The sequence below is a fragment of the Stegodyphus dumicola genome, chromosome X1 (genome assembly GCF_044657685.1).
Source record: "Stegodyphus dumicola isolate Sdum_Otavi_A_Nest chromosome X1, ASM4465768v1".
NCBI classification, from domain to species: Eukaryota; Metazoa; Arthropoda; class Arachnida; order Araneae; family Eresidae; genus Stegodyphus; species Stegodyphus dumicola.
In genome coordinates, this window is record NC_140780.1 from 128,305,538 (window position 1) to 128,329,516 (window position 23,979).

Sequence of the window (23,979 nt, forward strand, 5' to 3'; positions counted from 1 at the left end):
TTCCAGCAGATAGACGATTTTACGAGGGGTATGGTGATCGGACTGAGAAGGGCGGGTTGGTCCTTACGTTAAATCGCAGCTGATACCCACATGGATGCGAGGATGGTGCATCAGCTATGGCGAACATGGTTGGAACAACGAAATATGGGAAGAAGGAGGGGTGCAGGTGCAGGCAGAGTGACGTCAGCACGCGTGGATCGACGCATCCGCCGACAAGCTGTGGCGGTCCCGCAAGTCACTTGTACAGCGATTCTGCAGCATGTGCAAGATACCCTGGATGTTCCCGTGTCGACTAGAACCATTTTCCGTCGATTGGTTGAACGTGGACTGCACTCAAGGCCTCCGTTAAGAAGACTGTCATTGACCCCACAGCATAGACGCCAACGTTTAGAATGGTACAAGACTGGAGCGATGTCGATGACGGAATGGCGAAACGTCGTGTTCTCAGATGAGTCACGCTTCTGTTTATCCAGTGACAGTCGCCGCATGCGTATGTGGCGTCAACGTGAAGACAGATCTAATCTGGCAGTAACTGTGGAACGCCCCACCGCGCGACAACGTGGCATAATGGTTTGGGGCGCTATTGCCTATGATTCCAGTTCACCTCTAGTTCGTATTCAGGGCACTATGACCGCCCAACGATACTTGGATAATGTATTGCGGCCGGTAGCAATCCCCTACCTTCAGGGGCTGCCTAATACAATTTTTCAGCAGGATACCCATACAGTGCTCGCATCTGCCAGCATGCTCTGCAAGGTATACAAATGCTTCTCAGGCCACCGTACTCTTCTAACCTGTTACCAATCGAACATGTGTGGGATGTGATTGAAAGCCGTTTTCAGATTCTGCCCCTGCCTCGTTCAGAAGACGAACTGTGGCAAATGGTTGAAAGGGAATGGAGAGCCATCCCTCAGGACACCATCCGCACTCCTATTGAATCTATGCCTAGACGTGTTTCTTCGTGCATCGCTGTCCGCGGTGGTCCTACATCTTACTGAGCCGTAGAATAGTAAGCCAATGGAAGGTGCATTTGGAAGCGCACAATAGTGTCTTCCAAAGCGAGGCCACAGCTATAAGCTATGCATTGCAAGCGATAATTCAGCAGAGGCTGTACAATAGTTACATAATAACAGACAGCCTGTCTACGTTATACGCCATCCTTAACCCCACCCACAGTTCTCCAATAATAGCAGCTATTCAAGAATACCTCCGTGCTCATAAAGAATTAAAAATTAATCTCGATTGGACGAAAGCCCATATCGGGAATCATGGTAATGAGACTGCAGATCGGCTTGCAAAAGTAGCAGCCCATAACTTCGAAGCAGTCCCAGTACAAATCCCATGGCCGGTTTCTCATTTAAAACGGAATCTGCGCGCCACAGCTCTAGCACTCTGGCAGGCTGCGTGGGACAACGAAGACACAAGCCGCCGAGCGCATACATTTCTGCTTAAAGTAGATAGGGAACTACTGGTTGCACGGCCACAAATGGTGTACTACATCACAGGGCATGGGCCCTTTCCAGTATATTTTGAGAGATTTGGAATCTCCAATTCATATCAGTGCTGCTGCAGCGATCTGGGCACAGCAGAACACTACGTTCATGAATGTCCTCTCACGGAGGGAATGCACATTCCGTCTCCGCAGACGAACAGGGAGGCATTCAACAGATTTATGATTAAGTAGCCACACCAGACCAACAAAATTACTCATATAGTTGATAAGCTAATGGACATGGGTCCAGACTTATGCCATGTGTAAATATAACTGGTCAGTATGTCAGGTAATTTCAATGTAAATCAGTATCATTCAAGCATAAGTAATCTAGATATGTCTGCGATGTGTGTATATAGTGTGGGCAAGCGTGTCCTAATGTATGTTATTATTATTATTATTATTATTTTATTTTATTTTTATTGTGCTAGCTCTGTCTTATTATTCCAAAGCAAATTAAGGTAATGTCATGTAGGTATTTAGAAAGTATATGTATGTAATAGTATGGATTGAATGTCAGCAAATATGTATTAACAGAAGCATGTAAATAACTACTAATGTATATCTGCCCTTGTTTAGCCATGTACAATGCTATTCTTGAAGATTTAATAATCACAGGACCCGAGCTCTTTGGACGTGTGTCTACCCGGTGGCATTTGGTTCGCGGAACTGCCAACCGGATGGTCCAGGCTTTGGGTTTGGGCGCCTTGTGCAAGCCTCCCATGGGGCCTCTTTGGCTTTACTCTCTATAAGGGCGGACGTGGCCCTATATGCTAATTAACTTAATAGTAAAGGGGTGGTGGCCACGACCTCCGTCACTATCACTATCTTACTGAGCCGCCTCTGTTGAATTATCGCTTGCAGTGCATAGCTTATAGCTGTGGCCTCGCTTTAGAAGACACTATTGTGCGCTTCCAAATGCCCCTTCCATTGGCTTACTATTCTACCCTCTTTAAGTGCTGCATATGCACAGCCCACACTGTCGTCTATTTTAGATCCGTCCGTATAATAGGTAACATTGTTCGTGGATCTTGTTGTCTGCTTTAGGTTGACATTGACACCTCATCCTTGCAAAGACGGGTGCGTGTCAAGGCTGATGACTGCTCTTTCGAGGTTATCTGCGGTAAACACCTCTTCCCCAAATTGCGTTATTTGGCCGAGTTGCTTGACTATCTGGTACGTGGCTTCCTTCTCGACACCAATGGACAAGGGTAGTAAGCCAGCCAGGACTGCCAGTGCATTGGTCGGGGAAGTTCTAAATGCCCTCCAATAATAGCAGCTATTCAGGAATACCTCCGTGCTCATAAAGAATTAAAAATCAATCTAGAATGGACGAAAGCCCATATCGGGAGTCATGGTAATGAGACTGCAGATCGGCTTGCAAAAGAAGCAGCCCATAACGTCGAAGCAGTCTCGGTACAAATCCCATGGCCGGTTTTTCATTTAAAACGGACTCTGTGCACCACAGCTCTAGCACCCTGGCAGGCTGCGCGGGACAACGAAGACACAGGCCGCCGAGCGCATACACTTCTGTCGAAAGTAGATAAAGAACTACTGGTTACACGGCCACAAATGGTGTACTACATCACAGGGCATGGGCCCTTTCCAGTATATTTCGAAAGATTTGGAATCTCCAATTCAGATCAGTGCTGCTGCAGCGATCTGGGCACAGCAGAACACTACGTTCATAAATGTCCTCTCATGGAAGGGATGCACATTCCGTTTCCGCAAACGAACAGGAAGGCATTCAGCAGATTTATTATCAAGCAGCGACACCAGACCAACAAAATTACTCATATATTAGATAAGCTAATGGACACAGGTCCAGACTTATGCCATGTGTAAATATATAATGTAAAATACATAAATAACTTGTACGTAGGTACAACGTCCATATGTACAAATGAAAACAGATGTCAAGTGTAATTTTCAGTCATGTGAACGTATTATATGTGCATGTAGAAGAAATGTACCACTGTATAAATGTAAATATTTTTATGTGTCAATCATGCCCTCAATGATTTAATGCCCCAGTAACACCCTTTTGTGCCAAGCAATTCTTGAAGAGGCTTATATGTGTCTATGCTATAATTAGTTAAGCGCAACTCATTGAAAACGCGCAGGTTTTGTAATATACACACACCCTACAAATGTTTAAATGTAGGTAAGTAGTTTGGTCTGCATCAGATACGTAGACAGAGTATAGTATTGTAAATAATTAATTAAGGTATATGTACTAGTACTGGTTTATAAGTCATGTCTTTTGTTTGTATATTGCATTGTAAGTATTTATTAAGGAATATTTATGAAAAAGAACAGGTGTATAAAGTATATGTACACATGTAGGTAATAGAACTGGTCAGTATGTCAGCTAAGTTCAATGTAAATCAAAATTAAAGTAAAAAATTCTTGCTATGTCAGTACAACCCTTAATGTTCTAATGCATCAGTAATGTGCTTGTGGGTCAAGTAAGTGGGGAGGGGACACCAGTAATACTATATTGCCTTAATATTTTAATGCTAATGTCTTACTTTGTCAAGCGTAAGTAATCTAGATATGTCTACGACGTGCGTATATAGTGTAAGCAAGTGTGTTCTAATGTATGATTGATGTTTTAATGTGGTTAGGTGTATATATTAGTATCGTCTTATTATTCTAATGCAAATTAAGGAAATGTCACGTTAAGTATTTGGAAAGTGTATGTATATAAACAGTATATGTGCATGCGCAAGAATTGTACCAATGTATAAATGTAAATATTTTGATGTGTCAATCATGCCCTAAATGATTTAGTGCACCTTTTGCGTCAATCAATTCTTGAAGATAGGCTTATACGTATGTATGCTATAATTAGTTAAATGCAACTCATTTAAAACGCGCAGGCATTGTAAGTATTTATTGTAAATATTGTGTATATACACACACTCTACAATTTTTTCTACGTTTGTAAGTAGTTTGGTTTGCTCCAGGAACGTAGACAGAGTATTGTATTGTGAATATTTAATATGGTATATGCACCAGTACTGGTTTATAAGGTATATCTTCAGTTTGTATATAGCATCGTAAGTATTTACTAAGGACTATGTATGAAATAGAACAGGTGTATAAAATATATGTACATATGTATGTAACAGAACTGGTCAGTATGGCAGCTAATTTCAATGTAAATCAGTATCATTCAAGCATAAGTAATCTAGATATGTCTGCGATGTGTGTTTATAGTGTAAGCGAGCGTGTTCTAATGTATGTTATTTTTTTTTATAATTTTTATTGTGCTAGGTGTATATACTAGCTCTGTCTTATTATTCCAAAGCAAATTAAGGTAATGTCATGTTGTAAGGATCTTAAGTTTTACTAACGTTTATTTTATTTTAAATCTTTACTATCACTTCTTATTTTCTACTTCCGGCCAGAATTATAAGCGTTAACGTATTTATGCAAAGTTTGTCTGGCGAACGCCAAGTATTTAAGTTGTGGCTTTTTGCCAAGCGAAAGAGAGGAAGCAGTTAGTCGAAGCAGGCCGCTTACCTTAGAAGTTTTACTCAGTTGCTGGTTGCCTTCCAGGCCAGAGGTTTAATCCTCTTGATAACTTTAAACGTATTGTAGTGTTCACAGTTCTCTGTACTACATACGGCTTCCTGTTAATATAAGGCCAATCTTCCACGTTTATTATTTTAAAGTTAAATTAGAGTTTAGTTTTATTTTTATATTTTTACGTTTAGACCACAATTAGTGGGTCTTTGTATTCCGAAGTACGGAAGTTGTAAATAGAGAAAAATAAAGGGTTTTGTATACCCTTCTTGTGTATCCTGTCTACTTCCCACAGTTATTGAACATAGCTTTAGTAAGCTCTCTGTTCCGAGTCAGGTCTTTGCATGTTCCCGAAGAAAGTAAGACGGAACATTGAACCTGATAGTGGCGCCCAACGAAGAAGAATAACCATGGCCGAGTTTCAAGAAGAACCTGTGCTGCCTGCAGAAGCGGCTCAGAATCCAGAAATGCCAGCTGCCGCCCTGGAAGGATTTGGTTACATCGTCCAGACCATGCGCGCTTCGATGAAACCAGAAGCAACATTTAATGGAAACTCACCGGTAACCAGTTTTTTGGAAAAATTGGATGACCACTTCATGCTCTACCCCGTGCACGAATTTCAAAAAGTTACCTTAGCTACCAGCACTTTGAGGGGCCAAGCGCTTAACTGGTTCAAATGTATAGGCAGAAGTCTCTTGGGTCAAGCAGGAAGTCCAACCTATACTTACGAGAATTTCAAGACTGCCCTAGTAAAAGCCTTCCCTGTCGTAAGGGATCGTGCGAAATTAGAAACGGAACTTTTCAGTATATATCAACAAAGAATCGAAAATCTCTCAAGCTTTATTTTAAGAAAAATTCACGTCTTCAAACTCTTGTATGGAAACCGTCCGGATCCTGAGATAATTCAAGTGATTTTGCCGAGGTTACTGCCCCAAGTGCAAGACTTTATTGAATTAAGAAATCCGACTACACTGGAAAAGTTATTTGAGCTAGCAATCCAGTTTGAAAGTAGAAGAACGGCGGACATTGAAAGAAGACGCCAATATCAACAGCGAAACCAATTTGGTGCGCCAAGACTACAGCAAACTCAAGCACACGGCTACGGAAGCAAAGCGAATCAGTGGGCAAGGAAACCCGAGCATTCAAAAACAGCCTGCGAACGTCGACAGTTCAATAGCAATCCAGGAAAAAAGTCTGAAGGCCAGTGGAAAAAGAAGGAAAGCATGGAAATGAAAAATGATTTAAACTAAAACGGATTTCTGCTGACGGGAGGGTGCGGAAATCCGAAGGCCAAGAAAACCCCTCTTCCTTCAAGTTAAATACAGTAATGGTGAAAAATTTGACTCTTCCGAAGATTGAAGTGTTGGTGAATAATATCCCAGCCACCGCACTCCTGGATACCGGCGCGCAGTGTTCCTGTGTGGCAGAAGATTTTTTTAGGAAGTATTTTCAGAAATACCGCATATATAATTCGGATAATACGACAGTGTTAGCGGCGCAAGGAGAAAAATGTAAGTGTATAGGTAAATTACCGCTGTATGTCCGTATCAAGGACGAACAAGTAAAGGTGATGTTTTTCATAGTAAAGAATCTGCAAGCACATATTATTTTAGGAATAGATTTTCTTTCAGAGGCACAAGCAACGCTGGATTTTAACGAAGCGTCCCTTAAGCTGACAATGAAACCAGTTCGTGGAGAAAAGGCTGAACCGCCGATGTTAAATCTTGACCACCTGCCTAATGACGAGCAACGAAGAATCCGACAAGTGGTAAGTGAATTTGCTTCGTTATTTAGTGATATTCCAGGATTTACTCAGGTTACTAACCATAGTATTGACACCGGAGATTCAATGCCAGTTCGCCACAAAGCATACCGGTATGATAAGAATAAGGAAAAAATTATAGAATGGCATATCACCGATATGCTACGTAAAAAGATCATAACGCCCATCTCAAGTAGTTATGCTAACCCGGTGGTTTTATGTAAGAAAAATAATGACTATCCTTTGACACATCCAAAAAGGTGGAGATTTGCAATTGACTACCGTAAATTAAACTCCATAACTAAATATCCGGTATATCCGTTACCTATTATTGAAGAAATTCTAAGGAACATAACATCCACCAAATATATGACGACTTTAGACTTAACGACTGGTTATTTTCAAATAGGGGTTAGGCCTGAGGACGTGCCTAAGACTGCTTTTATAACCAAGTCTGGCACTTATGCATTTCTGCGTATGCCGTTTGGCCTTTCAGGGCCACCGGCAACATTTCAGCGATGTATGGACATTGTGTTAAGACCTGTTCTTGGAAAGTCCACATTTATCTATTTAGACGATATCATTATTACTAGTGATAATCTCGACCAACATGTACAGAATTTAAGACAGGTGTTTTCTTTATTAAATGAGGCCGGTCTAAAAGTTAATGTCGAAAAGTGCAAATTTGCAGCCCCTGAATTAAAATATTTAGGTTACAAAATATCTCAGAAAGGAATCGAGACAGACGAATCAAAAATAAGTGCTGTACAAAAGTATCCGACTCCAACCACGGCGAAGAAGCTCTCTTCTTTTCTAGGACTTTGTTCATATTATAGGTCCTTTATAAAAAATTTTGCAGCTATTGCTGAACCATTGTTAAAATTAAAAAGGAAAAAGGCAAGATTCTCGTGGACGGCCGAATCCAATAGTGCTTTCGAAAAATTAAAACAAGCATTAACGCAAGCCCCTGTGTTGAAATTTCCTGAAAAGGATGAGAATTTAGAAATTTCAGCGGATGCTTCGGATTATGCGGTAGGAGCGGTACTTTCGCAAAATCAGCAGCCCATAGCATTTTTTAGCCGAACTATAAATCAAACACAAAGAAACTATTCCGCGACCGAGAGAGAGGCACTTGCAGTTCTGTTAGCAGTGCAAAAGTTCCGAGTCTATTTTGGAAAGGCGCCAATAACAGTGTACTCTGATCATGCGGCGGTAACTAGATTGTACTCAGGGAAAAACTTATCCCCAAGGTTAATAAGATGGGCACTCAAGCTACAAGAATATAATCTGGTAATCAAGCATACCCCCGAAAAGGAAAATATCGTAGCAGATGCCCTATCCAGAATTAAAATAGATGAAGAAGGTAATACTGTAAAGGTGGCAATGCTCACAGCATGTACAATAAATTCCCGAGAAACTGTAATAACCGAACTGGGTAAGGATCCTGAGTTTGGAAGCATTTATGAGTATTTAAAGGATCCTGAAAATTTTAGCCACCAAGATATTGTGGCGATAAGAAATAGGGCGGCCCATTACGAACTAATAGATGTTCTATTATTCTATACAAAAACTACGAATTCCAACAACGAATTTCGACCTGTTATCCCAGCTAGTCTTAGATTAAATATCCTGCAGGAGCTCCATGACAGCCCTTTAGCTTCTCATGCTGGTATTCGAAAAACTATCCAACGCGTACGCGAGGCAGTTTATTTTCCTGAACTGCAAAAGTTAACAAGGGCGTATGTCCAGTCCTGCCCAACATGTCAAGCAGTTAATTATATTAATTTCCGCCCGGCCGGGTTTCTAAATAGTATTAAATCCGAATTTCCAAATGAAATAATTGGCATCGATTTATTGGGCCCTTTCCCAAAAAGTCAGTTAAATAAAAGTCGCTATCTCCTTGTTATGGCTGATCATTTTAGTAAGTGGACCGAAATTGTTCCCTTAAAACGAGCCTCCGCGAAATTAGTTACTGATTCTATTTTAAATAAATATACTATTTTAAAATACGGGGCGCCCCTAAAAGTTATATCGGATAATGGTCCTCAATTTGTAAGTAATCTATTTGAAGACGTGTGCCAAAAACTGGGCATACGTCATTTAAAAATGATCCCGTATCGGCCGCAATCAAATATAACGGAACGGGTCAATAGAAATATAGTGAAAATTATCCGTAGTTATGTTAAAAATTTTCATAAAAGCTGGGATAACTATGTCAATGAATTTGCTTTCGCCCTTAGGACCGCAAAACGTGATACAACGGGCAAACTCCTGCTGAGTTATTTTTAGGCAGAAAGATTATAACGCCGTTAGATAAATTATTTTATGTGCAACAAAGAGCCCCAGAATTTAAAATGGGTGACATAGAAAAACTAATTAAAGAAGAAAAAAAGAATACGGAAGTAGCACAGAGAAAACAAAAGCTGTATTACGACTTGAAACGACGGGGAGTAACTTATAAAGTAGGGGATGAAGTATTAAAAATTAAGCATTCACTTTCTTCAGCACCAAAAGATAAAACTGCCAAATTTTTTCCACGATTTGAAGGACCATATGTCATAGAAAAAATAACTCACGCTTTAGTAGTGTTAAAAGCCAGAAATGGTGAAACCTGCTCCGCAAACATTAATCAAATCAAACCCTACTATGATCGTAATAAAATGCAAATTTTCAAAGATCTTTTACAGGATCCGGCACGGCAGACACCGCAGGCACAAGCTCCAGAGGTGGAACAACGAGAAGTACAAGGGCAAGCCATTAAGAGGCAGGAGCAAGTGAAAAGAAAGTTTCCCCGCGGGAAAATTGAAGGTAGCAAGAAAAAGAAGCCGTTCCACCGTCCAGAAAAGAGAGCTCACGAACACCCCCAGAATGAAGAAGGGAGAAGGACGACGTATGCAAAGAGAGCCAGGAGAAATGACGGCAACTATAACCCGGCTCTAAAACGGAAGATCTACTCATCCGACAGGACTCTCCGCAGCAAATGTCGCCGAACTGCGGAAGGGCCATCAGCGGCGGAGGAAAAAGTACAAGAAAAATTTGAACGGCCAGCAACGAGGTCCAAGCAGGAACACGAAAGAAGTTTCCCGGTTCCGCCAAGACCAGCTGCCATCAAACGGCCAAGACCACAGGCAGAGGTGAAAAAGAAGGTATTCAGGGGTGACCGAACTGGAAAAAAAGAAAGCTTCTAGAGGAAGGCACTGAAGGGCGAGCCCGCACACGAAGGAGGATAAATCAAACAACAATCTACGCTACTTTCCAGGACTGGGCTCAGAAAAGAATGTCCGAATATCACAAAGATAAGTAAAATTTTATGTTACTTTGCAAACTTAAGTTAATCTTTCATTATTACTGCAAGTGGCAGATTTCAAGAAGTTTTACCTCATGCGAGGTCTACCTTTATCGCCAAAAGGGCGAGAAATGAGTTGTTACCAATTTTGGTATTATGTTTTTCAATTACTCGCGTGTAAAACTAAAGTTGATGTATAATAGCGATGTGTAAAGACATAAATATTGTAAAAGTTATTGTATAAATTTTATTTAAAACATTCTGGCAAGAAAGAAGTTTTAGTCTGAAAGACTTTTTGAAATGTAGTATTTCAATGTAGAAAAATTGGCACTTGCTTTGAAAAGAATAGAAGTTAACAATGTACTACTAATGTATGTTGTCAAATGCGTAAAATTAACGGAATGTTAATATGTTCTTATATACAATGTGAACTGTTATTTCAAATGTTAAGAAATACCGTGATATGGTAAAAGTGAAAGTAATGTTAAAATTTTTTTTATTCGTGTGACTGTAAATGATAGTCAGAATGATAGTCAGAATACAGAGCAAACATTTGATATTTTTTTATAATATAATATGGATACTCCTTATCTGTAATTTCACTTGGGCGCTAAATAAAATACCTCTACAGTGAAGAAACATTCATTTGTTAGCATCAATCTGTATGGCAATAGTTTGGCTTTGTAATTGCCTTTTTGTTTGCCATACATCTCAAACCAAAGCATTCAGCATTGAAATCTCATTCAATTTAACCTACTAAATAACTCATATCCTTGACATCAACCTAGCAATTCATTATTTCTTATTTTTTACTTTCATCACCTCATCACCATTAACTCATACCACCTTGAGAAATGACTTATGCAGTGATGCCTAAACAATTTGTTGTTATATTAGTATCTGAATATCAAAGAGCACAGTAATCTTTTATATTAACATTGCACTTGGTGTTGATTACCGATATTAGCTAACTGTGTTGCAAAGTGCTGAATGTGATGACAAGGAGAAATTAACTAAAATGTCTTTCCATATGCAAAAAATAGATTTTGTAAGTAATATTTATAGGCCAAAAAATAAAATTTTGTACTGTTAGAAATAATAACAACTAATGTGTTGTTCAGATAAGCTTTAAGTATATGTGAAATTTTTTTTAAAATTAAGGACGCAGTCGTAAGCATAGAATGTGAGTACAACCAAAATGAACATAAGTACAATAAATAACACAACTAATGTAATTCTGGCCTTATTTACTAACTTCTTCTTCATCAACGTCCAGGAAAGCCCAGGATGAGCCATTGCCTTCCTCAGAATCGAATTCCAAGCTCTTCTATTCCTGGCCATGGACATCCACTTGGTTATTTTTAAAATTCTTAAGTCTGTTTCCAAACAGTCGAGCCACCTAAGTTTAGGCCTCCCTCTTTTTCGGGTGCCGAATAGTCTGCCCGAGATCTTTTTAGTTACTCTATTTTCATCCATTCTGCACAGATGTCCTGCCCATTTAATTCTCTGAATCCCTATTTATTTTACTATATTTATTTCTTTAAAGGATTTATAGGGATCAGAGTTAGTTCTTCTCCAGTTATTGTTACATTTTATGCCACCATAAATACATCTCAAAATTTTTCTTTCAAAGACAGAAATGATACTTTTAGCTTTTTCTCTCGTTGCCCAGGTCTCAGTAGAGTATGTAAGAATGGGTCTGATTAAGCTTTTCTAAATTAAAATCTTCGTTTTTCTGCTAGTGAAGTTAGACTTCAAGTATTTCTTTTAGACCGAAAAAACATCGGTTAGCATCTTTGATTCTACTACGGATCTCGGACATTAAATCATTGAGAGTATTAACTTCTGATCCTCAATATTTAAATTTGCTAACAGTTTTAAATTTGTAATTCCCAATTTCAAAATAGGGGCTGCTGTTATTACCACATGCGATGTATTTAGTTTTAGTTTGGTTGATTGCTAGATTTATTTTGCTGGCTGCAGCCTCTAGAGATGTAAAAGCCTCTCTAAGTGACTCAGGAGTGCGTGCGACTATCAATATCGTCAGCAAATTCAAAAATCTGAACAGACTTGTTAAAGATAGTTCCACGAGTATTAATGTTGGAGTCTTTTATGATTTTTTGGAGGGCAAGGTTAAAAAGCAAGCAGGCCAGTGCATTGCCCTGTCTGAGCCCATTTGAAACAACAATAGGCTTAGAAAGATTATTCTGGATTTTAACCCTCAGTTTTGTCTCAGTAAGAGTAATGGTGACCAAATTTATAAGTTTTTCAGGTATTGAAAATTCTCACATAGTTTCAATTAAATATTTTTTGTTTACTGAATCATAGGCAGTCTTAAACTCAATAAAAAGGTGGTGTGTTGCAATGCCATATTCATTAGTTTTTTCCAAAATTTGCCTAATGTTAAAGATTTGTTCTGCTCTAGGTCTTCCCACATTGGTAATCACCTAAAATATTTTCTGTATAAGTTACTAGTCTACTAAAAAGTATATTGGAAAATAGTTTGTAGAAAACACAGAGATTCCCATGTAGTTGGTACATTCCAAAATGTCTCCTGTTTTGTGTATAGGACAGATGATGCTCAGTTTCTAAACTTCGGATAAAACCTCTTGCTTCCAAACTGATTCGATGAGGTGGTGTATCTGTTGGAAGTGCCGTCAACGAAGGCACTTCCAACAGATAGACGATTTTACGAGGGGTATGGTGATCGGATTGAGAAGGGCGGGTTGGTCCTTACGTCAAAACGCAGCTGATACCCACATGGATGCGAGCACGGTGCATCGGCTATGGCAAACATGGTTGGAACAAGGAAATTTGGGAAGAAGGAGGGGTGCAGGTGCAGCCAGAGTGATGTCAGCATGCATGGATCAACGCATCCACCGACAAGCTGTGGTGGTCCTGCTAGTCACTTGTACCACGATTCTTCAGCATGTGCAAGATACCTTAGATGTTCCCGTGTCGACCAGAATCATTTTTCGTCGATTGGTTGAACGTGGTCTGCACTCACGGCGTCCATTAAGAAGACTGCCATTGACGCCACAGCATACAAGCCAACGTTTAGAATGGTGCCGGACTGGAGCGATGTGGATGACAGAATGGTGAAACATCATGTTTGGGGCACTATGACGGCCCAACGATACTTGGATAATTTACTGTGGCCGGTGGCAATCCCCTACCTTCAGGGGCTTATTGCAATTTTTCAGCAGGATAACACCCGACCACACAGTGCTCTCATCTGCCAACATGCTCTGCAAGGTATACAGATGCTTCCCTGGCCACCGTACTCTCCTGACCTGTCACCAATCAAACTTGTGTGGGGTGTGATTAGACACCGTTTACAGACTCTGCTCTGCCTCGTTCAGAAGATGAACTGTGGTAAATGGTTAAAAGAGAATGGAGAGCCATCCCTCAGGACACCATCCACACTCTTATTGACTCTATGCCTAGACGTGTTTCTTCGTGCATCGCTGTCTGCTGTGATCCTACATCTTACTGAGCTGACGCCGTACTCGCTCTGTATTCTGACTATCATTTTGAAATAAAGATCACTTATTGCTGCTTGCTGTCTCTTTTTTCCAAATTTCATCACTTTCTGACCACTCCTTCTTGGTGTTGCATTTTCAATGTCAAGCAGTGTATGTTTTTTTAAATTTTTACCTTTGAATGCAGACTTTAATATACCTCGGAAATTTTGATGAAAGCATATTGTATTATCATAAGCATTTGAGTTTTAACGCAATTGAATGTAAAGCATTTATAAGGTTAATATTAATTGTAGAATCATAAGTCCTCAAGTATACAAATTATATTTGAACGCATAATGTGCATATTATAGTGTAAACTGACTTGCATTTCTATTTTAGATCCGTAGTATTAGCTATGAAAAAAATTAGGAGTTAATTTTTACTCCTGATATTTGAAACTGCTATTTGTTTAAAACAGTTTTCTTATATATATATAGTGAAAGGGAGCTAGAAGTCATTAGCTTTTTATCATAATTTTGACTTATATCACGACATTCTCAGCAAAAGAAAAGACCTTAAAATCTTGGCTGAAGAGTTAGGAAAAAAGGTCCGACCTGAGCCTAGGATATTGGATCTAAGACAGCTGATTATGAGAAATGAATCCTACGAGGAGGAACTTGTGAAACGCCTGTTTGAAAATATCACTTCAATGAGGTTTGAGAGGGAAGAAAAGGAACAGGATATAATTCAAGATAGAAAAGCAGAAAAAGAGATGCAAGATAGAATTAGGACAGAAGAAAGAAATTTCATAATAACCAAATTGAAGTTAGAAGCCGCTATCGATAGAAGTCAGACATTATTTACTCGGAAACCGGACTGCTGAAAAATAAGCAGAAAATCAAAATGAAGGAGTCTTTTGTCAAGAACCGTACAAGAGTCGATACCCAAGAAATCGCGAAACTGTTGGAACAACGAAACTGAACAGCGAAACTGAAAACAGCGAAACTGAAAACGAGCAAAAATACCAAGAACCGAATGAAGATAGCAGGTACATAAGCCAACTGGAAAATTTCGCTATCCGTTTAAGGATGATATCACACCTTCGCCGAGAATTCTGCTCCCGAAAGGCGAAGCTAGCTGTCTTGAAGAAAAACCGATGGGCAACACAGAGGCGAATGAAGTGTCTCTTCATCCATTAGATATGATTCGAATTCCTCACTTACAAAGAGGAAATAACGATTTGAAATCACCCGTTTATTTTGCATGTTTAGACTCTCAAAGGTTTTCCTTAGCAAGCAATTTTATTGGTTTGTCCAAAACAAAATGTATTGTAAATTTACCAGGAAAAACGGAAAGATCCACTATTTGCCACTTCTTTATGTTAGAGCCTTATACTGAGATGCCTAAAAGGAATGATAGTAATTATATCAATAATGTAAATCAAACTTATAATGAAGTGGTTTCCTCTTATGCTAATGCCAAATCAAATATGTATGATTATTTTGAGGTCATTAAATGCAGTAGCTCAGGATCAAGTTTCGGGTCTCCGCAGATAGATTACCAAAAACTGATAATTAAATTTCCGCAAGGCTTTCCTTTTCAGCCTGGATAAATATATAATTAATAATATATTTTAAAATATGTATAGTTGTATATTACATGTTTACAGAAAACTGCCAAATTCTACTTTGTGTAATTAAGTTAGTATTCGGTTATTCGTTTTTTTATACTGGCCTGAATATAAGTTCATATTTATTTTTTTTTATCCTTGGTACTTAACCCAGTGTAGCGTAAATAGTTGTGTTTTATATTCATTGTTTATTGTTGATTTTATGTGTCTCTAGCAGAGATAATCAAGCAGGATATCAGACTTCTGCAAACCTTCTCCTCCCGGAAAAAGAAGGGGCTGTAACATATGGTTAATATTACAGAACTTCCTGTTCACTTGAGTAAGAACCACGGGTTCCGCCAAAACAGCCGGAAAGTAATCAAGGAACAAACTCGTTAAGGATACACCCCGCTTGCGACTCAAACAAAAAGGAAAGGAAAGAGCTTTGGTTGAGAAATGTCGTAGGTATAGGTCGTGCGACTGTCTGATCCGCATCACGCGGAAGTTGTGCCATTCTTTTTTGTAGCTGTGCTGACGTTTTACTTTTATTTAACCCAGAAATCCTTGTTTAAGTTTTAAAATAAATATTTAAAAGACCACTGGTCTGATTATTTTCCATCGCGGAAGCTCGCTTGCGTTACATCATATTGTTCTTTCCCTGTTCTTACAGCTTTGGCCTATGACTTACAGTTTAATTTCACAGTATTTTATTAACTGATATATTTTATTTGAAGCATATTCTGATAACATTACCAATACTATGTAGAATCATTACATGGATATGACCTTGTAACTATAGTGCTAACTGAAAGGCTGATGATTACTCGAGGCTCAGCTGTCGATGCACATTCAGTAGTAATTTTATTGAATATTTGTATTACTATAATATGTATCATCTACAATACATATGGTACTTTATGTTGCGTAATAATTTTGAATTTTCCTTTTAATAACCGTTTACATTATCGGAATTAAAAACTAACTTGTATATAAAACACATCCTTCACAGGTCTATTTCATCGAGAATTTTGAGTATAGCCTGGTGGATTTTTACTTTTACGTTAGCATGTTTATTCATAGCTTCCTTGACATCTCAGCTTCGAGAAGAAGGCACAGGAAAAGATAACAGCCCTCAGTTGTCACAGCTTAGAGCATTGTCTCTGGAATCCATAATTTCGGTAATTTTTATTGTATATACTTACTTTTCTATGAGTCTGCATTATTTCATCCTCAAACTGTCAGTTCTTGTACCGATATACATGCATTTACACGCTATAAAAACGGAGAGTCGTAACCTCTAACGGAGCAAAAGACTATCGTAAGTTCCAAAAATTACAACTATTTAAATCTGTTATTAAATAATGAAAGATTTGTACGTATGAGTGCATGTATGGATATTCCTTGCATTGAGGTAAAATGACGGCACCTAGCGCCACCAGATTTTGAATACGCATGTGCACATTAATGGAACGCAAAATTTTGAATTTCGAATTTTCCTTTTTATTTATTTCACATTTTTTGCGAATTTAAGGAAATTTTCATTTGAAGATTAAGAAACCCGACGATTTAAAAGTACTGTGTTTATGTTTCAAATCTAATCAGAAAATATGGTGACTTCAAGAAAATGTGTTGTATCGATACTGCCCAAAATACAGTATTTTATCTTCCTTCGCACAAGCGTGTTCGTGAGCGAAGCGAAATATTTAAATTTTTCTTTCATATTTATTTTTTTTTTTTTTGTTATTGGTTAAGAAACAAAGCTATTTAAAAACAGTAGAAGCAGTTTTTCATTTTTTGCTGTAATTAATTACAAGTTGGATCAGCGAAATTACAATATCTGGACTCATTAAATTTATTATATGCAATTTCTTGTTTACAATAACTATTTTAGGTCATAGGTCTTCGCTTATTTAATAGGTATACGACCCTGAAGTCTTTACCTATCTAACTATTTTAGGCTGGCTGACCGCTCAAGTGGCTTGTTGAACATTTAAACAAAAACTGCTGAGCTTGAGTATGAAAAATAAACGTTCGTTCGTTAACTTTAAAGATCGTAAAATTAAGATAAATATTTCAAACACTTATATGTAACAACGTAATTCATTACGGGGAATAATATCCGAGCACATGTTTTGGTCACCGTGCATACTGTAGATTCAGTTCAAGCAGAATCCTTTATTTATGCGTGAAAGAGAAACTTAATATTTCTAAGGGATACAGCCGAAAACATCGCGGCAAAAACATCGCAGACGAAAACGTCGTGAAGAAAACAATACAAGGCGAAAATATCATAGTACAAACCATCGTAAGAGAAAAGAAAGCAAAGAGAAAACATCACAGTTCTAAAACATCGTGGTACAAAATATCGTGGTCGAAAATAGAGCTGTTCAAAAACTTCGCAATTTAAAAATATCGTGGTAAAAAAAAATAAAACACCTACAAATCACCGCATGACGATCATATCTCACGTATGCGACTTTCAGGTTTTAAAAGTTATAAATTCATTTTCGCATAGTGATTTTAGAGCGCAAGAAGGAACGTGGGAAAGAGGGGGGTTAATTTTAACGGCACTTTAAGAATAGACGGAAACAAACCAAGATATAATTTTTACTAAAAAAATAACAGATTAAAGAAACATGAAAGAAAATATTTTGATAATTAGCTAAGACATTTTGATAGAGGTAACCTCATGTATTTATTTATCTTCCTTTTTCTAAATATTTTTAGACTGTATTTTTCGTGAAAAATTATCAATAAAAATTTTAAGAAGAAATTATTACATTAATAACCTTTGTTAATTAACTATGTAAATTTAAAATTCTATCAAGTCCTCTAGAGTTGCACTGATTTTCTACTCACTTTCAATTTTTAAGTGCTTAAGTTTCCTTCTTAGTTTTTCAGTAAAAATTTATTAGTTCATTCAAAAGTATCAAATATAGAAGTCAAAATTCCTTTTTTCCTTCTTGCGCTCCTAGATCAATATTCTAAAATTCCCTTACATTTTTTTAAATCCGAAAAACGCATATGTGCGATGTTATCGTCATGCGATGATTTGTAGGTACTTTATTTTTTAACACGATGTTTTTAAACTGCAAAGTTTTTGAACAGCTTTATTTTCGATCACGATATTTTGTACCACGATGTTTTAGAACTGTGATGTTTTCTCTTTGCTTTCTTATCTTCCACGATGTTTTGTACTACGAAGTTTTCGCCTTGTATAGGTTTTTTTGCGACGTTTTCGTCTGGGATGTTTTTGCCGCGATGTTTTCGGCTGTATCCCTTAGAAATATAAAGTTTCTCTTTCACCTTTGTAAGTGAAAGACAAAGTTTACTGTTAATGCATAGGCCAGCGTACGCAGTTTATCATTTAAAAACTTAGAATTTATTATGCTCCGTGAATATCTTGTTATGAATAGTGTTCGGTATTAACAGTGGCTTCTCGTAACAATGATAAGTCTTAGAACGTATTACCCATGAATGTGGAGGCACGACTGAGCTTAAAATTCACTTTAAATATCTCCCTGTATATCTTCTAAGTGCAGCCCAGGCGGTATAGTGACTAGGGGAGCCGATAGTGATACCAAAAGGCCTAATTTCGAATCTCGGAGAAGGCACGGCTGTAACTGTCCGTCCCTCCATAGGAGGCAAAGGTGGCCCTATGTGCCTCCATAATAAAGTGACCACCACTTCTGGCCGAGGCTGGCTGAGGGCCCGCTATTGGGAAACTCCTAAGTGAAAAAGCTATGATTAGCGCTTTGTGAAATGATTTTCTTCCTGCAAGGAATTCTCCATAGGGCCACATTCAGGATGTTTTAAACTGCTTGAAAAAAATGAAAAGGATGATTTAGTACTCATAATGACGAACAATATTTACAATTAAGCTAAAAGCCGCATTCCACTTAGAGTACAGAAAAGCATAAAATTAAATGTCTAAGTTGAACTTTTCGTAGTGTAAAAAAAAATTAACGAAATCATAAATTGCACAGTCCCATTCAAATCAGAGAACGTAAATGCTCAGAGAGGCGTTGAAGGGGTTTCCGTTGCACAGTTTACACTGGCGAATGAAGGATTGGCGCCCTTTCTGTAAATGCTTGGTATAGTGTTTATCTTGTCCGCTCACGAACGATTCTCGTGACGAGATCTGCCATGGAATTCACAGATGTCTAATACATCAATAATTTAATGAGTCATCAAAGAAAGATGTCTAATAGATTTATATCCTTTTGTGGAGACATTAGGTTTCCCCTCCCCCGAAATAGAAGACGTGGGAAAGTAGTAGACGTGGTAGTACCCTCCCCGAGGTTCGAACTCCGATCCTTCCTGTTTGTGCTTTCTAATTATACCGCGAAGACACTCTGTAAGCAGGAAGATAAACCTTACACTATAAGCCTGGAGGACAAGTCAAGATATAATTTTTACTAAAACAATAACAGATTAAAGAAACATGAAAGAAAATATTTTGATAATTAGCTAAGACATTTTGATAGAGGTAACCTCATGTATTTATTTATCTTCCTTTTTCTAAATATTTTTAGACTGTATTTTTCGTGAAAAATTATCAATAAAAATTTTAAGAAGAAATTATTATATTAATAACATTTGTTAATTAACTATGTAAATTTAAAATTCTATCAAGTCCTCTAGAGTTGCAGTGATTTTCTACTCACCATGTCCTTCACTGTCCGGATTATATGGCACTCAGGAAGTATTAATGCATGATGGTAAAGTGGGGTAAGGTATCTAATCTAATCTAAGAAAAAAGGCCGTACCGCCAAAATTGGCACAACCGGCAATTTAAAAGAAACAAACTGAAAGATAACTGGATAAACACTACAACAGAATAAGGACTACTTATCCAAAAACTCATCCTCCGCTGGAGATGTGTCGGCGCCGCCTACGGGTCATCTCGACCTTCATTCAGAATAGAAACCACCTATTTCTTAACATAAAATGACTAAATTAAACTCAAGATAACTGCTAACCTAAACAACAATTATAAAATACAAATATTGCCTAGCTTAACGAACAATAAGCATTTACAGTTTTCAGTAAATTATACATTGTATGTATACAAATTACATTATAATTTATGCAATTCAACTCAAAAATTTAAGCAATTAAACAAAAGGATCGAAATATACATAATTATTCAAATTGGTAATATTTTTATAAGTCCTAATTTAGCTTTATTATTGCTATATAGATATTTTTCATTATTTATAGATATATTTCGATAATATTCTCCTCTAATTTCCTTCGTTAAGGCACAGTCCCAAATGTAATGTCCATTAGATGCTCCAGATGCATCCTGACCACATCGGCAATGAATATCTTTCCCATGAAACCTTTTTAGATATTCTAGAAATTGGCCATGTCCTGTTATCAATTGATTTATCAATCTATTGTAACTCAATCTTTGCTCTTTGACAACAGGAAATATTTTATAAACCTTTCGTCCAGTTTTGTCATAATGCCATCTTTGTTGCCATGTGTGGAGAATCTTGTCATGTAGTACACTCTTAATATAATTAAGAGATAAAGGAACCGTGATATCAATATCTGTATTATAGCATGCTTCCTTAGCAGCAGAATCTGCTGCTTCATTTCCATAAATATTCGAATGTCCTTTTATCCAATTTATATGTAATTTCATTTTTGAATTAATATTGTGAATATAATTTCTGACTTTATCTACTTTTGCAGATAAACATTTTCTAGAATTAAGAGCTCTAAGGATGCTCTGGGAATCTGTGAACAGCGAAATCTCCCAATTTGTAATATATTTCTCATTTTTTTCCTCATTAGCCCATCTTATGGGATATTCAAAGGCAATAAGTTCTGCATCAAAAATAGTTGAATTATTATTCAATCTTAATTTAGATTTATATACAAATTTATTATTTGCAAAAGCAACAAATGCTGCTCCAACATTTTTATCAATCATGGAGCCATCAGAGAATAATTCCAAACCAACACCAGTTGGAAGAAGTGTCTTCCAGGTAACCTCTTTAAATTGTGCCGGATGAAAATAAAACTTTTCTAATTTTGGATCAATTTCTCTATTAGAAATCTTCAGGTCACAATAATCTATATTCTTCTTCATATGAACAGCTTTATAAATCAGTGTTTCAGCTTCAGCTACTAAGTCTATAGGCGTAACCCCAGCTAAGACCTGTAGGCTGGTGGTAGAGACTGTTCTGTAGCATCCCGTAATGGGTAGCATTGCAACCCTCTGAATCTGTAGCAATTTATTTCCCACCCTTTCCGTTCCAGTCGACCAAACGGGTGAGCCATACAAGATTATTCGTTCAATTCCTCTATTATATAACTCTTTTAAAATACTTTTACTTTTAAAAGAATCCATACATAATAATCTATTCGTCTTATTCATAATCTTAAAAATTTTTTCTTTCAATTTAGTTAAATGTGGCAACCAACTTAAATTTGTATCCAAAATTATACCTAAGTATTTAAGTGTTTTTTCGCTGCGGATTCTTTTTCCATTCCACGTCAATAAAGGTAATCTGATTAATTTTGAGCCTTTTGGAATTGTTATCATAGCCATTTTAGCTTGGCTAATATCCAGCTTATTTACTTTACACCAGTTATAAAGTTTATCTAGAGCATTCTTTGCTTTTTCTTCTATAAATTAATCTATTACTTCCAGAAATCACCAACACAAAATCGTCAGCATAAACCTGCAAAAATACATCCTTTTCAAATTTCAATTGTAAGGCAGTATCAGCCACCAGATTCCAAAGTGTAGGGCCTAAAACAGAACCCTGAGGAGCACCTTTATTATAATATTTCTCAATATTTATATTATTTCTTCTGTAAATAATTTTCCTATTATTTAGATAACTATTAATAATATTGAAGAGGTTTTGAGGACATTTTAAATCTAGAAGTCTTGATTTGATGCTGGGCCACCATAAGCTATTAAAGGCATTGCTAATGTCGATTGCAATCAAAGTAATATGTAAATTCTTTATCTTATTAATTCTTATAGTGTCAATAATATTATTAATTGCCAAGATAGTATCTTTTCCTGGCGTAAATCCATACTGATTTGCATTTAGCAGATTATTGCTACCAAGAAAATAAACAAGCCTATTGTTAATCAATTTATCGAGAACTTTACCCAAAGTGGGTAATAAACAAATCGGCCTGTAAGAAGCCGCTTGCTCAGGAGGTTTATCTTGTTTTAAAAGCAAAACCAATTTGCCAATCTTCCATGTCTCAGGAAAATGTCCCTGTTGAAAACAAATATTAAATAGATCCAAAATGAATTTCCTATTTACATAATAAAGTTCTTTATAAATTTCCAAAGGAATGTTATCATGACCGGGAGATTTATTCATTTTCATACTCTCCAGAGCAGCAGAAAGCTCATCGCCAGTAAACAAAACATCATTAAAAGACTCCAAATCAACTTTTATTTTCCTTCGGATATCCCGATGTTCACTTTCATCCTCCTCTTCTTTATCTTCCATAAAGTGGAAGTTCATAATTTCTTTTATTGTATCTTCTATATTTTCTGTGTAAGTACCATTACTTTTACGGATAGCAGTAAAAGTGACAGGATTCATCTGCTTATCTGTGGCAATTTTAAAATGCGTACCAAAGGGACTTTGCAGAGACAATTTATCCCATATTTTAATCCAGTGATTTTCCTTTGCAATTCTAATGTTCTTTCTATATATTGCAAGATGTTTACAATAAATTTTTTTATAATTTAATCTATCTTCGCCACAAGAGTTCTGAAATCTTCTTCTAGAAACTCGAACTTTTTTCCTTTCAGTATTTAATCCATTATTCCACCATGGAGAATAGTTTTTCTTTTTTCCTGTATCGTTATAATTAAACCGAAAATTTTCACATATGTCACATATGATTGAATTAATTTCATGTAATTGAGATTCTATATCTTCATTGATTTCAATGCCTGAAAAATTTCAAACATAAGCTCCTTTAAAGCAATCCAGTTCAATCTCTTCAACTTAATTTGGTTATTTTGTGTATCATCAATTATTACATTTCTAATCTCAAAATGAATATAATTATGATCACTAAGGCTTATTTTATCAGAAACTTGCCAATTACATATCTCAATGTCTTTAATCAATCTGGAAGCAGTAATATCAATCCATGAATTTCCTAATACTGAAGAGTATGTGGGAAAACTGTTTCTATTGTTGTTTACAACAAAGTTATTTTCAAGTAGAAATTCTGCTAATTTTTTCCCCTTGAATCCATGTAGTTTTGGCCCCACAATGGATGTTTACAATTGACATCACCATTTATTACTAATGAGATATTTTTAAATCTATCAAACAAAGAAGACAAACAACGTAAATGATCATCAATAGTTCTGATGGGGAAAAATAGCATGTAATCAAGAGAAAAGGACTTTTTCCATCCACCAAAACAGCAACTATGTCTTTAGAAGCATAAATTTGTAAAATGGATAAATTTTCATTGAATACAAAGACACCAGATCTTATGTTCTCACCTTTATTATAATATGCTCTGGCACTTATTGGTAAACCATATATCTTTCCTTGATAAACATAAGGTTCTTGTATGCAGATCAGATCAGTATCACTTTCTGTAACCTCAACTCTCAATTGTTCTGTGGCCTTGATTGCATGATGTAAATTGATTTGACAAATTTTAATTGTATGAGATTTACAAGCCATAATCAATTTTTTTGGTCAATAAATCAACTTGTCTAATATAACAAGGACATTCTTTAAATGTATTTTCATGTTTAGTATTAAGGCCCAGTCCAAATCTCGAATTTGCTATTGTACAATTATAACATTTATAATCTGT

The 23,979-nt window shown here is 36.8% G+C and overlaps 1 protein-coding gene across 3 annotated transcripts in view; it reads left to right on the plus strand.

Annotated features, from left to right (window-relative positions):
- LOC118202236 (glutamate receptor 1-like) overlaps positions 1–23,979 on the plus strand; it is a 148,647-nt gene that overhangs the window by 95,638 nt on the left and 29,030 nt on the right. For all 3 annotated transcript variants that reach the window (XM_085808075.1, XM_085808077.1, XM_085808076.1), the window contains one exon: positions 16,154–16,322. In XM_085808075.1, the coding sequence (XP_085664201.1) occupies positions 16,154–16,322 (169 nt within the window). The remainder of the gene's footprint in view (positions 1–16,153; positions 16,323–23,979) is intronic.